Below are 16086 nucleotides of genomic sequence, written 5' to 3'. Positions count from 1 at the left end.
CAATAACCGTTATTAAATCAACGAGTTGGAAGAATAATTATATACAGTGTTATATTGGGTTATCGGCATCAGTTAGTGGGTTCATCAAAGTATGTTGTTACATTATAAAACAACCACAGTAAAGATAAACAAATAACTTAAAGTAGGCTTAATAGAATAGTGGCTCGACATGAATAACTGACGTTAAAAAAAAAATATATATATATATATATATACGTCTGATAGGTCTGTTGTTCTGTAGGCAGTTGAGCATACTATTGACTACAATCCGTACCCAGGTAGCTAACGTTAGTTTAATGTTCTATTCCGTCGTAAAATAAACCGTTAACATAACGTCATCATTAACTGCCACCGGACAATTGTTGCACGCGCCGCGGCCATTAGTCGTTAGCTAACGGCCCTAATTAACGTTACGTCAGCAAATGCCGTGAACTGACCAACGTTAGCTGGCCGGTATAAGACAGATATTTTGCATTATATCGTAGGAATTACTGAAGGTAAGTGAGGTAAACGAAGATTAGCTAGAAAATCTTAACGTTCAATAAATTATGTCAAGTTAACGAAAGAATGTTAGCTAATAGCAACGTTAATTGTAATGTTTCATTTGATTAACGTTAGCAACAAGCTAACGCTAACATTAGTTAAGTAACGTTATAGTTTAACGTTAGTAACGTTATAGCTTAACGTTAGCTGACCAACGGATCAACGTTAGACTTATTGTAAGTCGCTTCGGATGAAAGCGTCAACCAAATGACATGTAATGAAATGTAATTATCGTTATTTTCCCGTCAAAATACGTCCGTCGTGATAAAGCTCGTTAAATTACCACGTGACGTCACTTTACGTTGGATAATATAAACTCTATTGCTCCTTTCAGGATGGAGAGAGACCGCAGATTCAACTTCAAACTGGTGGTACCTTCCAGGGGGAATAGTGGACAGGTATCTGCGGTTCGACCGCAGGACATCGTTGCGAACTGCGCTGATGTCCTGAATCCATCGCAGCAGGTAAATTCATTAGCCGGTAGTTAGCCGCCAGTTAACACGAATGGAGACCACCAAGGTAAAATTCCCCGACCCGATGCTAGCTCAGCCATGACAGTCTTTCAGCATGAGTAAAACAACTGTTTTTGTCTGGAAGTCTTCTACAAACCGTAATCTATCTGTTCTTGGATGCACTGTTATCCTTGTAGTCAGCTGAATGTAACGTTAACATTGCTAATGAATACAGGCAGCTGTTTTAAGAGGCAGTAATCCTTACGAGATCCTTAATGTTACTTAGCATAATTGCTGTTTTGCCCCTAGGGGAACAGTAAAGGTTCCGCAAAAGAGCAGAGCATGCCTTTCTCCACGAAAAGTATGGTTGCACCAACTAAAGCAACTAGACCAGGTATGTCCTACTAAACAATGAGTTGGCCGGTATCACAAAACCTGATGATGAATTGATTATTGTCTCTGCTCCATAGAACTCCCCAGGATGAAAGTTCTGCTACCAATGGAAAAAGGCGAGGTGATATTTCATTGAACAAAAATGTGAATGGGATAGATTTAGACTATTTCGAATGACTTCCCATCATTGTAAATATTCCGCAGGATAATTGCAGTCCCGGGCAGCTGTATAGCAAGCTGTTTGATGAGGTTGATAAGATTAAGTTTTGGAAGGTTAAAGTTGACTCTGACAATGTGCAAAATGAAAGGAAACATCAAGAAAACAAAAGAACAATTGAAACTCAGCGCAAAGCCATTCAAGAACTGCAGGTGTGTATCCTTATCATCCTTATCCGTATGTCATTCTCTCTCTCACCACATTTTTTATTTTCTTGTTCAAAGGATTATTGAAAAAAGAGTAACGGCACACTTCCTTTGTCTTTACAGTTTGGAAATGAAAGTCTCAGTGTGAAGCTGGAGGAACAAATCAGTGAAAATGAGGATTTGAGGAACAAGTAGGTGTTTAGTTTGGGAATATCATGAGATTAGACATGCTCTGCACAGGCCAAATAAACTTGATAATTCAATTTGTAGACGTAGACATTTTTTGTTTAACACACTTTTTTAATACAGAAACAATGCCACAAGGAATCTGTGTAATATCCTCAAAAGTACTTTCCAGCGGTCAGCTGAGAAAATGGATTTATGTAAGTAAAATGCTCCTCATTTTTCTAGTTAAGTGTCTTAACCAGCAGTATTATTATAGTGTTTAAAATAAGGATATATTGTTGTATAAAACATCTTTACATTTTCTAGTTGAATCCGAAAGAGAAGAAACACATAACCTCTATATGGAAAATAGTGAGAGTATTCAGGTAAAAAACCCTTTAGTTTATTGTTTTATGATAACTTGTTGGACACAATTCAGTAAAACATTCTGACTTTAGGTTTGACGGTCAGTTCACGTGTAACCCATTCTCCTCAGAAAATGATTGCAGAATTTGAAAGCCTTCGTATTCAAGCAGAAGCTGATCAACAAGAGACACAGAAAGGTTTTTACTCCAGAATATTTGAATTATTCAGGGATAACTTAACGGATGTAAGATAAAAGATCAATAACATGACAAATTAACCATTTTTTATTTTTCCAGTCAAAGAGGCTTTGCTGCAATTTGAAGATCTCAAGGAAAAATATGATCAAGAATATAATGTGAAAGAGAAAAAGGTCAGTTAAGTCAAACTATTTTCAGATCAGTTTGTTTATGATGTTTTGAATCAAACTTCTCAAGGAGTCACACTCACATTCGCAGGTTGCTCTGCTTCAAACAAAAATAAAGGAGAAGGAGAATGAACTCGAAAAACTGCTTCTTGACCTCAATGAAACCCAGAAGCACTGCAAACAACTTCAAGAGGCAACAAGTAAGGTCGTAGTTGGATTTCCTGATTAGCTGTGTATTCTTAGTTTTGTGAACATTGTTATGATTTTACCAAAACAAAGAAACACCATTCAATGTTTTGTCTGCAACAAATTGAATAAAATTCCCAGCAGGTGTAGTACAGACGGTTCAAATGTTCAACGACGCATTAGGTTTATGTAAAGATAATAGTTCATAAATAATAAAGAGTTCAATCCTTACTATAATATATGTGTGTTAGTAAAAGTACACTTCATTAATTGAAGGATCACTGGAGAAAGTTACCGATGATGTTATCATCAAATACTTACTGACTTTACAGATGAACAAAATGAACTTCTAAAAAGTTCAAAACGGGAACAAGAATCTCTTCTTCAAAGGCTGAACGCTGCAGAGCAGCACTGCAAGGAAACAGAGGTAAGTGTTGAGATACTAATTACCAGTGAAACTGCAGTTTAGAGCATTATCTGCTTTGATTAAAAATGCGTCCTAACCCTCAGACAAACCGTGAAGCTATTGCTGCAACACTGGCCCGAAGCAGAGAAGAACTTGACTCGAGCTTGCAAGAGCTCACTAGAGTTAAAAATCAGCAAGCAGACAAGCTGGAGGAGATTCAGATGGACATGCAGGAGCTACAGAACTCACTAGCATTAGAGATTCAGAGGTAGAAATGACTCATGTAAATTCAGTTTTTCTGACCAAATACAGTTTTCCCTCTTACGATTTTGTTCCATTTGTGGACCATTTTAAAGGACCAAGGAACTCAAGGATAATCTTATGGCAAACAACGAAGAACTTGAAAGAACAAACACACTTTTAGGTAAACCTCACTGAGTGAAGTAAGTAGATGTTTTTATTTGATTCTCTATTAAGCTAAAAAGAAGCGGTTTTACTCAACAGGAAAGAGCGTAGACGAGTGTGCAGAGAAAGATGGGCAGATCAAAATCCTGAAAGATGAAATGGTAGGGTAGATTTGAATGCATTCTTTGTTTTTGTACCAGTCATCGTCGTTCAAAAACCAAGCCTGTGTTGTTCTTAGGATAACCGATCCAAACGGGTTGAGTCCATGAAGGAACAGATGCAAATCACTGAACTCAGAGCGGAGGAACTTGCAGCTGAGCTGTCTAGAAAAACTGAAGAAGTCCAACTATTTCAGGTGATACCAATAAGTTCCTCATCTCAGAAGGAAGAGTTCTGTTTATAACATAGTCAAACACAGATACCAAGCAATGTAAGCCCTAGATAAGCTTTTTTGTTATTAAAGAGGGAAGCAGAGATCGAGAAAAACGAACAGGAACGACTGAAGAGGACTTGTGAAGCTGCTGAAAATGCACAGGAGGATTTAAAGAAGAAGGTCACAGTGACAGAGGTTTTCACAGGGTTTACTTCTCATCCGCTTTTATTCACAGTTAAGACTTTAAAAAAAAGAGATGTTATTAGAATGGAAAAATGTGATCTTGTGTAAATACACACTACTGTGCTTCTGCACATTATGTTCTTGTTTATTCTCAAGATCAAAGTGCAAGACCTTGAGGAACTGTTGAATACTGAAATGGAGAAGAATAAAGAACAAACACTTCAGATGGAGCAACTGAGGAAAGACTTCACGCAGGAAAAGTGAGTTTCTAGGAGCCAGCCCCTCCACAATATCAGCATATCAAATAGTGTATATATTTTTATTTATTTCCAGATTTAGGAGTCCATTTAAAAACATTGAGCTGTATTAATCTTAATTGCTTATATGTCCTTCATGTCTTTTTTAAGGTTAAAGTACACAAAGTTATCATCTACATTTAATGAGCTGCAGCGTGAGAAGAGAACCTTTCAACAGCAGTTTGAGAGTGGATCCTCGAATGTGAAAGCTGTTGAGGCAAAGATGAAGGTCTGAATATTATCCATTCAAATGTGATCATTGTCTTGTGTAGAGTGTTTGCATTAGGTGTCCCTTTGTAATTTTTTATGGCTGGCTGTCATTTGCATAACACATGCTGAACGCTGTTTTGACGGATCAGGTGAGTGAGGAGAAGGTGGTGAAGCTCACCAAAGAAACTCAAAGACTGGAAGAAGAAAACCAACGTTTACGGTGAGTTTTGAACTGTAGAGATATAAAGAGGTTTGCATATGTATTTTTCAAGGTTCATATTTCTGTATTTCTATCCAATAGAGAGCAAGTAAACTCCATCAAAAACAAAACTCAAGGGATATATCAGGAACTGGAGACTTTGCAGAAGAAATTTGATGAAAATGTAACTATACAAACTAAACCATTTATCAACAGTGACACAATGCCTCATTATGATGCCTGGTATGAAAGTATGTAATGAGTATTTCTATGTGATTTTTGTGTATAGTGTGAACATCTGCAAGAGGAAATGACAGGAAAAGACAATCGGATCAAATCTGTGGAATCAAAGGTTATTGAAAAGCTGAAATGCGAAATGCTTTTTATTATCCATCATTTTGTGGAAATAAGAACTTGTTTGGTTTTCAGCTGTGTAATCTCCGGAAAAAAATTGAGACTAAACTTAAAGCCCAGGAGGGATTCCAGAAAGAGGTTTGTGATCATAAAACTACAGATTAAAAATACATGCAATGGTGTTGTGTATTACGCTAACAGTGGAATTGTATATTTCAGAATAAAATGCTTCAGAAACAATTAGTAAAGGAAAATGCAAAATCCAGTCAACTTCAAATTGAGGTATGTTTTTTTCTTTAATCTTCCAGTATGTAGCATACTTTGCATTATAATGAAACATTTAGAATGATCAGTACAGCCCTCTATGATGTAAATGGTTGTTTTTGTCTTCAGATCATTGCTCTTCAGGAGGAATCTCAAAACCTTAAACAACTGAACGAAGACCATGAGATATTGCGTAGGGATCTTGAGTCTAAATCGTCCTCTGTAGCAGAGCTTGAGAAGGAGGTGGCTAATATGATATCATATTTATCGCATTTTGAGTTGCTCACAATACACAGTTACCACGTCCCCTTCCTTACAGCTACAAAAGGTCAGATTAGCAGCAGTGGACGCCATCAAGATCAAGGAAGATGCAGAACTCAAGTGCCAACACAAGATCGCAGATATGGTTGCACTGATGGATAAACACAAGGTACGGTCTTATGAAATGAATGTTTTGTCGTGTGAAGATATTCTTTTCCAGCAGAATCAATGTTGCATTGGAAGGACTTTGACTTTGCTTTAATAGAGCCAGTACGATCGTATCATTGAAGAAAAGGATGCAGAGCTTGATGAGAAGAAGAGAAAAGAGAAGGAGGCGGCTGCATTTAGGGAATCTCTGGTATGTCGCTGAAAAATTACGTTTATTTGCACATACAAAAATTGAATTATTGGCCAAACAAGTCAAACAATTTTTCTGAGAATCAGGAGTTGGACCTCACGAAGCACAAGGCAGATAATAATCAGCTGAAGCAACAGCTGGAGAAAGAAAGAACGAAGAAGGTACGTCACAGTTTGAATCATTTTGGGTTTTTTTTCACTGCAACACGTTGTTTGAGAAACACTTTTCTATTTGTTTATCTATTGCTATTAACAAAAAATGTAGACGGAGCTAAGTGACTTGAAGAAAATAATATCGTCTACAAAGATCCCTCAACTGTCAGAAGCAAAGAACAAGCAGGTAGAGCAACTCATAGGCCTTTCTAACGGATTGACATGGTTTGTCATTACATGCAATTAACCACAGAAAAATATCCTTCAATCTCCAGTCACCTGCCTCAGAACGTAAACAAAGGAGATGCTCAAAGGCAAACGACAGCCCTCAGAAAAGACACACGTTTGACTTCTCCCAGTCGAGGAGAACTCCCTCCTACGCTGACGCCGATGGACGAACTGCACTGAAGAAGAAGGCTGTGAGTTTAATCATAAGACTTTTACACAGATTGTCGAGTGTTTTGATGTGTGTGCATGTTCATGTGTCGGAGGACCAATCATCAAAACGCAGTGTGAATAAGTCACTAGAGGTTATGACTGAACGATGGCCCTGTTGCTAAGCGATGCATCACGCTACAATAACATTCAATGTCTTCTGTGTTTAAGCAATCTCACACCGAATCCATCAGAACATCTTGTGGAGCAACCCCAAAGACCAAGGTAGAGAACAGTTTACGAAGGAGGATGATAAAGACCATTATGACATGACAGTTTACTTTTGTAGCATTCATAATCATAAAACTCAAACTGACACCGGCTTTGTATGGAAGGAAATTCACGCAGAAGACCTGAAAACCCTTAAAAACGTAGCAAAAGGACTCGGTGGAACTTCAAAGATTAAAGTAATTATTTGACTTTTTCCAAAATGAATCAAAATATGAATCCCTTGCTAATATTTCCTCTTTGGATTCCTTTCCAGTCGTACAGAATAATGACGCCTCCTTCGGCTGAGAAGGGAGCGCGCTGGGGGACGAGCACCATGGAGCTGGATTTCAAGTCAGACAGCTCTGATCAAACCGATCTTCTGGTGAGTTCTTCTATTATCGGATGCGTGGTTCCTTTATCAGGAGAAAATACACAAAGTGACATGTCACATCATTAGAGCTGATTTGGCCTTTTCTCTCTCTGTCTCTCTGGCAGACCTTTGCGAGTACACCAGCACCCAACTTCTCTTCCAGTCATCAATGCAAACGTAACATCGTCGACAAGGTAACATCCTTCACCAAAATGGAGGCGGCAGAAAGAATCCCCGGTGGTTTGTGTTTGAAAGAATTAGGTGAACATTGTTTTTCAGATTCAATCACCGGGGAACTCCTTGAAGTTTGCTGCCATAAAAAGAATGAGAGACGCTGGTTGGACCGCTGTGACCGGCAGGGACAAGAAGAAGAAGACGACCAGTGAGAATATCTTTGCATAAAAAGTGCTGTTACAGGTTCTCATTTTCATTTTTTTTAACTTTGTTATCTTTTCAAATAGACAGTATTGATGATAGTAGAATGACATTTAATTTCATTACATGCATAGAAATGATTTGGTTCAGTTAAACGGTATTGTTGACAACAGAAAGATTTAGGTGTTTGTATTCAAACCACGTTATAAAGTTTGCGTTTTGCAGAGTTTTGCAGGGGATTTAAGTAGCAGTAGAGTTTTTTTGTAGCTTTTATCTTAACTGGTGTTCATTTACAATCCCATCTGCACAAGTTGATATTGTTGGTGTCGGAAATGGTTTATTTACGTGTTGCTAACCTAACACATCCAAAATGGTGATAGAAATCAAATAAATGTTCCTTTTGACCTGCATTGTCTTTGTGTGAATGTTCTGCCCTCAGCCTCTCATGAAGAATTTAGATTTCACAGTGAGTGAAGGGTCCTGAAATTGCACTAATTAGTGGAAGAGGAGAAGCAGCCAAAAGGTCAAAGTTCAAACCATGGCACCTCCTTATTAAAGGAACTGGAGCCGAAATTGCGACTGGTCTGCTGGGACTGGTGGCACGTTGTCGTATATTGGATGGCCGTCGTAAAGTCCTCCAGAAATCACAAGTGTGTCATCGTCGGCTGCAAATTCATCTGCAGAAAAGGACATTTTTAGCTGCTTAATGAAAGATGAAGTAGTATTTGCTGGTCGTATTGTCAGGGGGGGAGTTGGGGAGGGGGGGTGGTCCTTACCCGCGTCACCAGTGCTGTTTAGAGGTTGATGCAGGTATTGGATCCTATGTTTGCATTTATGAAATATGAACACAACCACCGCCAGGCCCAGCGCCCCGAGCACCGTGCTGAAGGCGATAGTCATACTTATCTCGGAAATGTTCAGTCTGAGCCCTTGCAACAGAAAAAAACAAAGCAAAATGAGTTCAATATTGAGTTCCGTTGCGCAACTGACTCACTGATAAGACGGATTCTCACCCTTTGTGGTTCTGCCCGTTGAGTCTGTCGATGATGAGTCTGTCGATGATGAGTCTGTCGATGATGAACCTGTCGGTGATGAACCTGTCGGTGATGAACCTGTCGATGATGAATCTGCGGTTGCCGTACTCGCTGCTGTGCTCGTGTGACCTGTCGCGGTCTGCGCGGTCGACGTGGTCGCAGCAGGAGGTGGAGGAGTCGTGGTTGTCAACATGGACGTGCCGTTCGAAGTCCGCGGATGGCCCGTGCTCTCGGGTGGAGCCGCGGTAGTTGTAGCGAGCGTTCCCCCGTCCCGGGTCGTGCTGCTAAACGCAATGGAGTTCGAGACGTCGGCTGCCTGTCCGGTGGAGTTGGTTGGTGTCAGTGTGGACGTGTGCGTCCTGTTGAAATCGGGGGTTGTCATTGCCGACGTGACGGCCGTTTTCTCCTCGTCTTTTTGCGCCGCCGCAAAGGAAAAGGCCAGAAGGTAACAGGCCAGGGTAACGATGGCGGTATCCATGGCCATTCACTTCTATACAGGGAGACAAAACATAAACTCTCTGTTACATGTCTCCCTTGTCTCAGTGACACTCGCAGTGAGAACAACACCCCAAAGGTCGTGTTTGGCCTTTCACTAGTAGGCCATGTGCGTCACACAAACAGAGCTGCTGCAGGAGGAAATAACTGCGTTCACGCCACGCTGATCTTCTGTCATGCGGCTCGCGTGAGAGCCTGACGGAGTCGAAGCTTTGAATAGGAAGTGAAAGACGGATCTGGCTCACCTTGTTTTTGTTGGTATGAAAAACTGAAACTCTTTTTTGCTTCCCTGGCAGCGAGCTGGCTCCCGTTGTCGCCGCCGACTCTCCACTTCCTGTAAAGCCAGTGTGGATTTACTGGCAAAGAGGCAGGTAAAAGTGGGCAGGTCACTTCTTTCTCCACTTCCTCTATTGTAGGTTTCCAAGGAGACAAATGACCCGGCTCTTACCGGGACCAAAGCTCAGTCTCTCCCTCCCTTTCTCGCTCAAGTTCAAATAGATTATACAGCCCTGGGGGGGAATACAGAGTGTGCTGATTACACTACATCTATTGTTCTTTGGCTTCGCTGTCTTGTATTCCGTCTCACAAACAGATCATAAAACACCCGCAGGAGTTTCCTCTGCCGTGTGTGTGTGTGTGTGTGTACGGGTGAATTAAATCAACACGGTTGGACTTAGTACAAAAGGTTTATTAACTAAGTATAATTTGTGAAGAATTCATACAGGTAGTTCTTAAAGATTGCACAATTTCCAGGCATAAAAAGTAGGCGTTACACAGAAAGTCAAAAACAAATGGCCACTGTTGCTTCAGTACAAGAAAACCCTTGGCACAGATTGTTATATTGTGACTATGATGAAATAAAGGAGGATTGTTAGTCCTCCTACACTGAAGATAAAGATAGCAAGTGGAACAATTGAACAAAGAGCAAATGAGTCAAGTTGCGCTTTGCTAAACAGGAAAAAGGGTCAGCTCAGCAAAACCTTGTGCTATTACAAAAGGCGCTCCTTGTAAGGTATCAAATGTATCTTAAGCTGGTCTGTGATCAAGTACTTATTACAGACTAATCATCAAACAGGAGCCTTAAGTACACACAGGGTGAAAGGGGACGGAGTGTTCCGTCTCCCTCAGAGGAGTAACTGCAAAAGTAACTGGAGCAGTGGGGTAACATGAATAGGACAGCTTGTGTATTTTTTCCACTTGATGTTTTTGTATTTCCATCACAGTTTGGTGGCCTTTTCTGCATCTTTACTCATCGGGTCAAAGTCTTTGAATGTGGAGTTGTCAGCGTTCAAGTGAATGTCTGTTGCGGCTTTCTCTGGGATGTCGGAAGCCTGCAGAGAACAAACCATTAACAACATGACAACTACATGTAACATATGCTTACTTATCAGTTATCTATCAAAAGGGTCATTTTCCCACCTCTGATTCACTGGAAGAGCTGAAGCAGATGAAGTCGCTCATCCTCACAAACAGTTCCGGGTTCATTTTTTCTTGCTTGCATCCACCTAAAGAGAGACCAGAGACGTATTCTCACAACGGTTCCACAGTAGATTTACATCACGGGTGTCTTCAGTGGAAGTGAAGGAAGGAATCAAATGCCTCACCTGTGATCATGCTCACCAGCAGGCCACACACAACGGTGGTCAGGGTACCCAAGAGAGAGAAGTACAGGTAGGACAGAGAGTACCAGGAGTCGGCCAGAGGAGGCCTCACACTGACACACAAACAAGAAATCATCGTCAAACAAGAAGTCATCGTCCTGCAAGAAAACGCTGCAAACCCCTCTCTCCATGGGAAAAGCCTTGCCTCTGAGAGCAGTCCCGCCTCGGTCTATTCGTTTCCACTCTTAAAAGTGTCTACTTTTCAGAAGGGAAGTGACTCACTCGGGCAGCGAGGTCGGGGGCGCTGCACTGGTCCACGGCGCGCTCGTTGTGTAGTTTTGGCCCATCGTGTTGTTGCAGCCCGCGATGCTGATGTTGAGAGGAATTGTCATGTCAGCCGTTGGTGGGAAAATCTGGCCTCCGATCCCCACCCACAGAGTCAACAGCAGACCCAGGGTCATCCCCACAAGCCCGCCCTGCAAAGTAAACACGGCCGCCGGCAAATACCTCCTGAATGCATTCACGGTTCTTGTATTAGGGCGCGAAAGCAAAAAGGTGGACCTTACCGTGGAATTGGACGTGCGGAACAGCATGCCCAACAGGTAGAGGCCGAGCAGAGGCCCGCTGATCATGCCGAAGATGGACAGAGCCGCCTGAGGAGCGAAAAGCGTCAGGGCGGCCTGTAGTTGTTAATATCCAGCTGCAGGAGGCGCTGTGCAGCAACGACAGACTGCAGCGCTGCCTTTAAAACGGTGGTTACCTGCAGAACGCTTCCCATCACCGAGGCGATTCCCGCCATCCCGATACACAGGGCGCCGAAGAACACGCCTGGGGGAGGTCGACATCCGCACGATCAACCCGCACGTTTAATCACAAATGTTCAGGGCATGCGGCAGGTTGGCAGGACTTTAAAACACGTTTCATACATATTTAAATGTTGCACGGTAACATGGTGACTAGGATGTGGACTGATGGGAGCCGTTAAACAAACATACAACTTGCTTATGTTTTCAATATTATGTACTCATTTTATATTCTCAGTATTTTGGAGTCATTTGACTGCTTCAGCTCAATAAATGTCACCAAACAAAGAGAAGACACATGTGTTTTATGTTGTTTTGACTGATATTTACGGCACTATCACATGCGGTTTAAGAATCTTAAGGACCCTAACTGTTCCTTCAGATAGTAAAAACATCATTTATATAATATGAACACCAATCAAAGCGGAGAAACGCCGTCTCAAAGCGGGTGCAGCCTGTGATTCACAGCCCTTCTATGGCTGGAACATGCAGGCTATACTGGGAAACGTCATGTGGGGAAACCTAAAGAGGCCTTTCTGCCCCTCACCATGGCAACATCATCCTCATGTGTTGACATGAGGTGTAATTACAAAGGCTGCTTTAATAGCTGTGTGTCTACCGTGTCATTTTTAGAACAATATGAACTTGTCGGATAACATAATGGAGCTGCGCCCTTGATTTTTAACATCGCCAAAGAGGTTTTCTCAGAACCGACATGATCCTGTTCCCGTGGATGACTGTGCTTTGAGTCACTGTTTGTACTTTTGTGAAATCTGCTCCAAGAAATTCTTCAGAAACACCGATTTCCTTTTGTAGTCGTGGCTAATGGTGTCATGGCCCTTGCAGGGGAACGAGAAGCTCAACTACCTCTGGAATAACAAGATAACGTATCTCTTTTGTACCACGATTACTGTGGTATTCATCAACAGAATGTACAGTGAGCTTGTTAATCAATGAAATAGGGAGAAGTATTTGGAATTCCGGCTCACTGTGTTTTGTTTTCTTTTAACTTACTCAGGCCCATGTTCATCCAGGTCACCTGCTTCTCTGTGAGGTTTTTGCATACTGGAAGAATAAAGTCTTCCACGGTGACGGCAACCAGGGCGTTGATGCTGGAAGACACCGTGCTGAAAACAGACGTTAGTCTTCAGACAGGACAGGAAGGATGATGCGTTCAAACGACGAATCGTGGCTCGCAAGATAAGATCTGTCTGCACGCGGACGATAAGCGGCGCGGACTTTTAAGAAGTAACGTAACCCGGGCTGTGCCCCCCCATCCCCCCCCCCCCCGGGCCATTTCTCTCTTTCCCATTGTGCCTTTTCTGCTAGATGATTTCCTCACAAACACAGGTTAAAATAGTGTATTTTCCTTGTTGGCCTCAGGTCTCACCTGAGGGTGCCGCTGTACGCAGCGGCCACGAACAAGCCGGGGATCCCGGGGTATTCCGACAAAATGTCCATCACCAGGTAAGGCAGCAGCTGGTGTGCAAGCAGAGGCGACCCACAACCTTATGACACATGCAAACCGACTGACGCTTGTGTGCTAGCGATGATGACGGCGAGCAGTCCCACCTGGTCGTGGGTGCCTATGTCCCCGTTGGCCAGGGGGTCACAGTCCTTGTAGATGGAGAACATGGTGAGGCCCGAAAACACAGCTAGACTCACAGTTAGCCACAGGCCCACCAGGTTGACGTACAGAGACCTGAGGGACAGAGAGAAGACGCGTGGGCTCGGGGGGGGGGGCCCGCGGCGACACAGGCCCGCGGGCCCACAGTCGGCGTTGCAAGCGCTCACATCTTGGCGTGTCCCAGGGTCTTGCAGGAGATGTAGCGCTGCACCTGCGACTGGTTGATGGAGTAGATCGACACCCACATGACGCTGCCGCCGACCACAATGGTCCAGAAGGTGTGGCGCCTCCGAGGATCTGGGTCGAAACTGAAGAAAGCCAAGCGACATGTGTTTAATGCTCGGGGGACGTCTGGAAGAGTGGAATTACGCTTTCATTTATCTGATGGACGATTTAGAAACAAAGCAGAGAGAAATCTGACACAAGTCGGCCTGCGCGCATACTCGAAGGCGTCCAGTCGGCCTCCTCGGCCGGCGTCTTCCCAGATCTTCGTCAGGCCTCCCTGCAGCACAGCTCCTCTGGCTATGACGGCCACAAAGCCCGCCAGCATGATGACCATCTGTATCACGTCCGTCCAGATCACGGCTTTCAGACCGCCCTGCAACAAAAATCCACGTTACAGCCAGCTCATCATTTACCACTACTACTTCTGCAGAGGGTTTCCAATTCCAAAAATACATTTTAAATAAATTTAACATTACTATGATGGTCATGTGATATGATTAAGAACAGTTTGGAATACACATAGATCCGCGCTTGGAGTTTCAGTCTATGTTGGTATATATTATGGACACTTCAACCCTTTGGTATGCGGATCGTTTATTTAAGGCGACACAATACCGACCAAAGTGCAGTAGATGATGCACACGGCTCCTGTAGCCACCAGCACTCCCCAGAGATTGAGTCCTGTGACTGTAATCACAAAAAAGCTCTGTTTTGATTTCAAAATAAACCTAATGAGACATAACGACGGGTGACAGTGTTTGTAACTTCAAGCCAAAGTCTCCACTACCTCTCTTGTTTTTTACATTGCTGTTAAGTTTTAAGAAATAAGCTGGTAGCTCTGGGAGACTATGGTGTCATAAAAGTCGTATTTATACACAGTTGCTTGTAAAGACTTACTTTGATTGAGTGCAAGAGCGGGAGCGTAGATGACCAAACCGGTGTAGAGGCTCTGAAAACCGACGCATTAGTTTATTAGGTGGAAACAAAACAAGCTTGTGATTCATGTTGATCTTGGTATCTACAATCAGTTTTACATAAAGTCAAACAGGCCGGCTTTTTACCAGGTTACATTTAAATGTTAATTACAGACGCTCGTTTCATTCTTTTTGTTCTTTTGGTTTTGTGCTTTTTAGGAGTTGAATATAAAAAGCGCGTGTTAGTCACCGTCTGCACGATGTACATGGAGGTCCCGATAACCCGGATGGGCCGGCTGAAGCGCAGCTCCAGGTACTAAGAGTGAGGGGAAAAACCATCCGACATTATTCAAATCTTTACGCACATCGGAGTTGTCCATCCGTCCACATCACACCAAATATGAAAAGCTGTTCATTTTTTGGGGTGTTTTTTCTGCATTTGGATTCAGTACAGCGTTTCACTTCTGATCTGATATACCGGACGCATCCTCGGCCCCGCTGTCCTCTGAAGGTCATGTATGTCCCTCAGCGCGCTCGCTCTGTTGACGTTTTGCCTTGGAAGGTATCTGCCGCCGCTCACCTCGTAGGCGCTGGTGATCCCCAGTCGGTAGAAGAGCGGCACAAAGATCTCGGCCGTGACCGCGGACATGATGGCGTAGGAGAAGCCGAAGAGCCAGAAGGCCGAACCGAAGCGGTAGGCCTCGGTGGGCGTGCCGATGACCGTGATGCCGGACATGAAGCTGGCGGTGAGCGACATGGCGACCGGCACGGCGGTCATCTGCCGTCCCCCCAGCAAGAACTCGGCGCTGCTGGTCTCCTTGCGGCCCCGGATGGCCTGGAAAAGGCCGATGCCCGCTGCCGCCAAAATGATGCCGGCGAACACCACGTAATCCCAGACGGAGAAAGTGGCCACTGGGCCACCTGAACCCGCCATGCTCAGCGCTCAGTTCTTCTACACGCGCCTGTATTACCTCCAGCTGTGCGTACACTAAAAGAGCAAAGACGCACACTAAAGACAGAGTGAAAAATGCTTTTTACCGCATCTCGGACTTGATATTAAAAATGTTTCCCCTACCAACCTTCAACAAAGTAAAGCGGGATCCAAAGAGTTGAGGATCTTAGTCCTCTGTCGTTTAGTCCAACTATGAGAGTCGCTGCAGAAGAATGAGACACTTTACCCGCTGAACAAACGGTGTCGTCGGCATTTCAGCTGACAATAAAGATTAGTTCACGTTGGTTAATAATCCATCAAGGGCACCTACACTAAGTCAGTGGAAACGTCAGCGATAGCGGAAAGCTCCAGCGCATTGTTTTTGAGACGCTTTGCCGTGTAGCTGTGTCCACTCTCGTCTAGGAGGGGTCCATACATAACTCCAAGTTACTCAGTATCAATGTTGCATCGTGAGGAATTTTAGGGACGGCAGGTTAAACCTTTACGCCGGTCCCTTTGTGTCACATGGTTACAAGTTGCTTTTCTCAGCACAACAAAAAAAGCACCACATTTCAAACACCAGAAGACGAAGATATATATGAAGATGAAGAAACAGTACTTGTAGGGTGCTGATTGATCTCAGTACAGGGGATACTCATCTTGTATTATTATTATTAGATAGATTAGAGATTTTTATGAATGATTTTCCTGAAGTGACTCCGAAAGCTGAAACCAGCTGCTGTCAAATCTCAGGAGGTTCTTAATGTATAAGA

At 43.2% G+C, this 16086-nt stretch overlaps 2 protein-coding genes and 1 non-coding gene across 4 annotated transcripts; 1 reads left to right on the top strand and 2 right to left on the bottom strand.

Moving 5' to 3' along the window:
• Window positions 1-361: 361 nt before the first annotated feature.
• On the top strand, window positions 362-8091 carry sycp1 (synaptonemal complex protein 1). Its single transcript, XM_078092929.1, has 34 exons — window positions 362-1007; window positions 1305-1389; window positions 1466-1509; window positions 1593-1757; window positions 1875-1942; window positions 2061-2134; window positions 2244-2302; window positions 2413-2479; window positions 2579-2652; window positions 2738-2846; window positions 3165-3259; window positions 3343-3506; window positions 3595-3662; window positions 3743-3804; window positions 3882-3998; window positions 4107-4211; window positions 4356-4459; window positions 4607-4724; window positions 4855-4925; window positions 5007-5088; window positions 5194-5256; window positions 5334-5396; window positions 5478-5540; window positions 5652-5765; window positions 5842-5952; window positions 6049-6141; window positions 6228-6302; window positions 6406-6480; window positions 6569-6712; window positions 6900-6953; window positions 7064-7135; window positions 7213-7320; window positions 7434-7502; window positions 7588-8091. Exons 1-34 carry the CDS (start codon window positions 879-881, stop codon window positions 7708-7710), a joined length of 3087 nt encoding a protein of 1028 aa, XP_077949055.1. The 5' UTR covers window positions 362-878; the 3' UTR covers window positions 7711-8091.
• On the bottom strand, window positions 7586-8856 carry LOC120834838 (uncharacterized). The gene is made up of 4 exons (XR_013453312.1): window positions 8766-8856; window positions 8697-8735; window positions 8460-8612; window positions 7586-8360 (listed from the first exon to the last, which is right to left on the bottom strand). It is a non-coding gene; the product is annotated as an uncharacterized LOC120834838 (transcript).
• A 1026-nt stretch (window positions 8857-9882) lies between these two features.
• On the bottom strand, window positions 9883-15734 carry slc5a8l (solute carrier family 5 member 8, like). Of its 2 annotated transcripts, none has more exons than XM_040203138.2 (16): window positions 15462-15734; window positions 14963-15370; window positions 14633-14698; window positions 14366-14417; window positions 14088-14155; window positions 13687-13841; window positions 13411-13551; window positions 13189-13318; window positions 13007-13095; window positions 12631-12743; window positions 11574-11641; window positions 11380-11466; window positions 11096-11289; window positions 10817-10926; window positions 10632-10717; window positions 9883-10543 (listed from the first exon to the last, which is right to left on the bottom strand). In XM_040203138.2, the coding sequence occupies exons 2-16, from the start codon at window positions 15314-15316 to the stop codon at window positions 10430-10432; spliced, it is 1827 nt and encodes a 608-aa protein (XP_040059072.2). In that variant the 5' UTR covers window positions 15317-15370; window positions 15462-15734; the 3' UTR covers window positions 9883-10429. The 2 variants fall into 2 exon arrangements, with proteins under 2 accessions (XP_040059072.2, XP_040059071.2); XM_040203137.2 differs by having other exon boundaries at window positions 14963-15391; window positions 15462-15733.
• Window positions 15735-16086: the final 352 nt, after the last annotated feature.

This window comes from Gasterosteus aculeatus, chromosome 17 (genome assembly GCF_964276395.1).
Source record: "Gasterosteus aculeatus chromosome 17, fGasAcu3.hap1.1, whole genome shotgun sequence".
Classification (NCBI taxonomy): Eukaryota; Metazoa; Chordata; class Actinopteri; order Perciformes; family Gasterosteidae; genus Gasterosteus; species Gasterosteus aculeatus.
Note: the sequence above shows the minus strand (reverse complement) of the source record. Positions and strands in the feature narration are given on the sequence as shown.

Excerpts from the sequence above, each read along its gene's own strand:
- slc5a8l (XM_040203138.2), bottom strand. The coding sequence starts at position 15,316 with ATGGCGGGTTCAGGTGGCCCAGTGGCCACTTTCTCCGTCTGGGATTAC. Across the intron at positions 13,319-13,410 it reads ACCCTGGGACACGCCAAGAT|GTCTCTGTACGTCAACCTGG; the intron begins GTGAGCGCTTGC and ends TCTGTCCCTCAG. Across the intron at positions 13,096-13,188 it reads ACATAGGCACCCACGACCAG|CTGCTGCCTTACCTGGTGAT; the intron begins GTGGGACTGCTC and ends CTTGCACACCAG.
- sycp1 (XM_078092929.1), top strand. The coding sequence starts at position 879 with ATGGAGAGAGACCGCAGATTCAACTTCAAACTGGTGGTACCTTCCAGG. Across the intron at positions 3,260-3,342 it reads AGCACTGCAAGGAAACAGAG|ACAAACCGTGAAGCTATTGC; the intron begins GTAAGTGTTGAG and ends CCTAACCCTCAG. Across the intron at positions 4,460-4,606 it reads AAAGACTTCACGCAGGAAAA|GTTAAAGTACACAAAGTTAT; the intron begins GTGAGTTTCTAG and ends GTCTTTTTTAAG.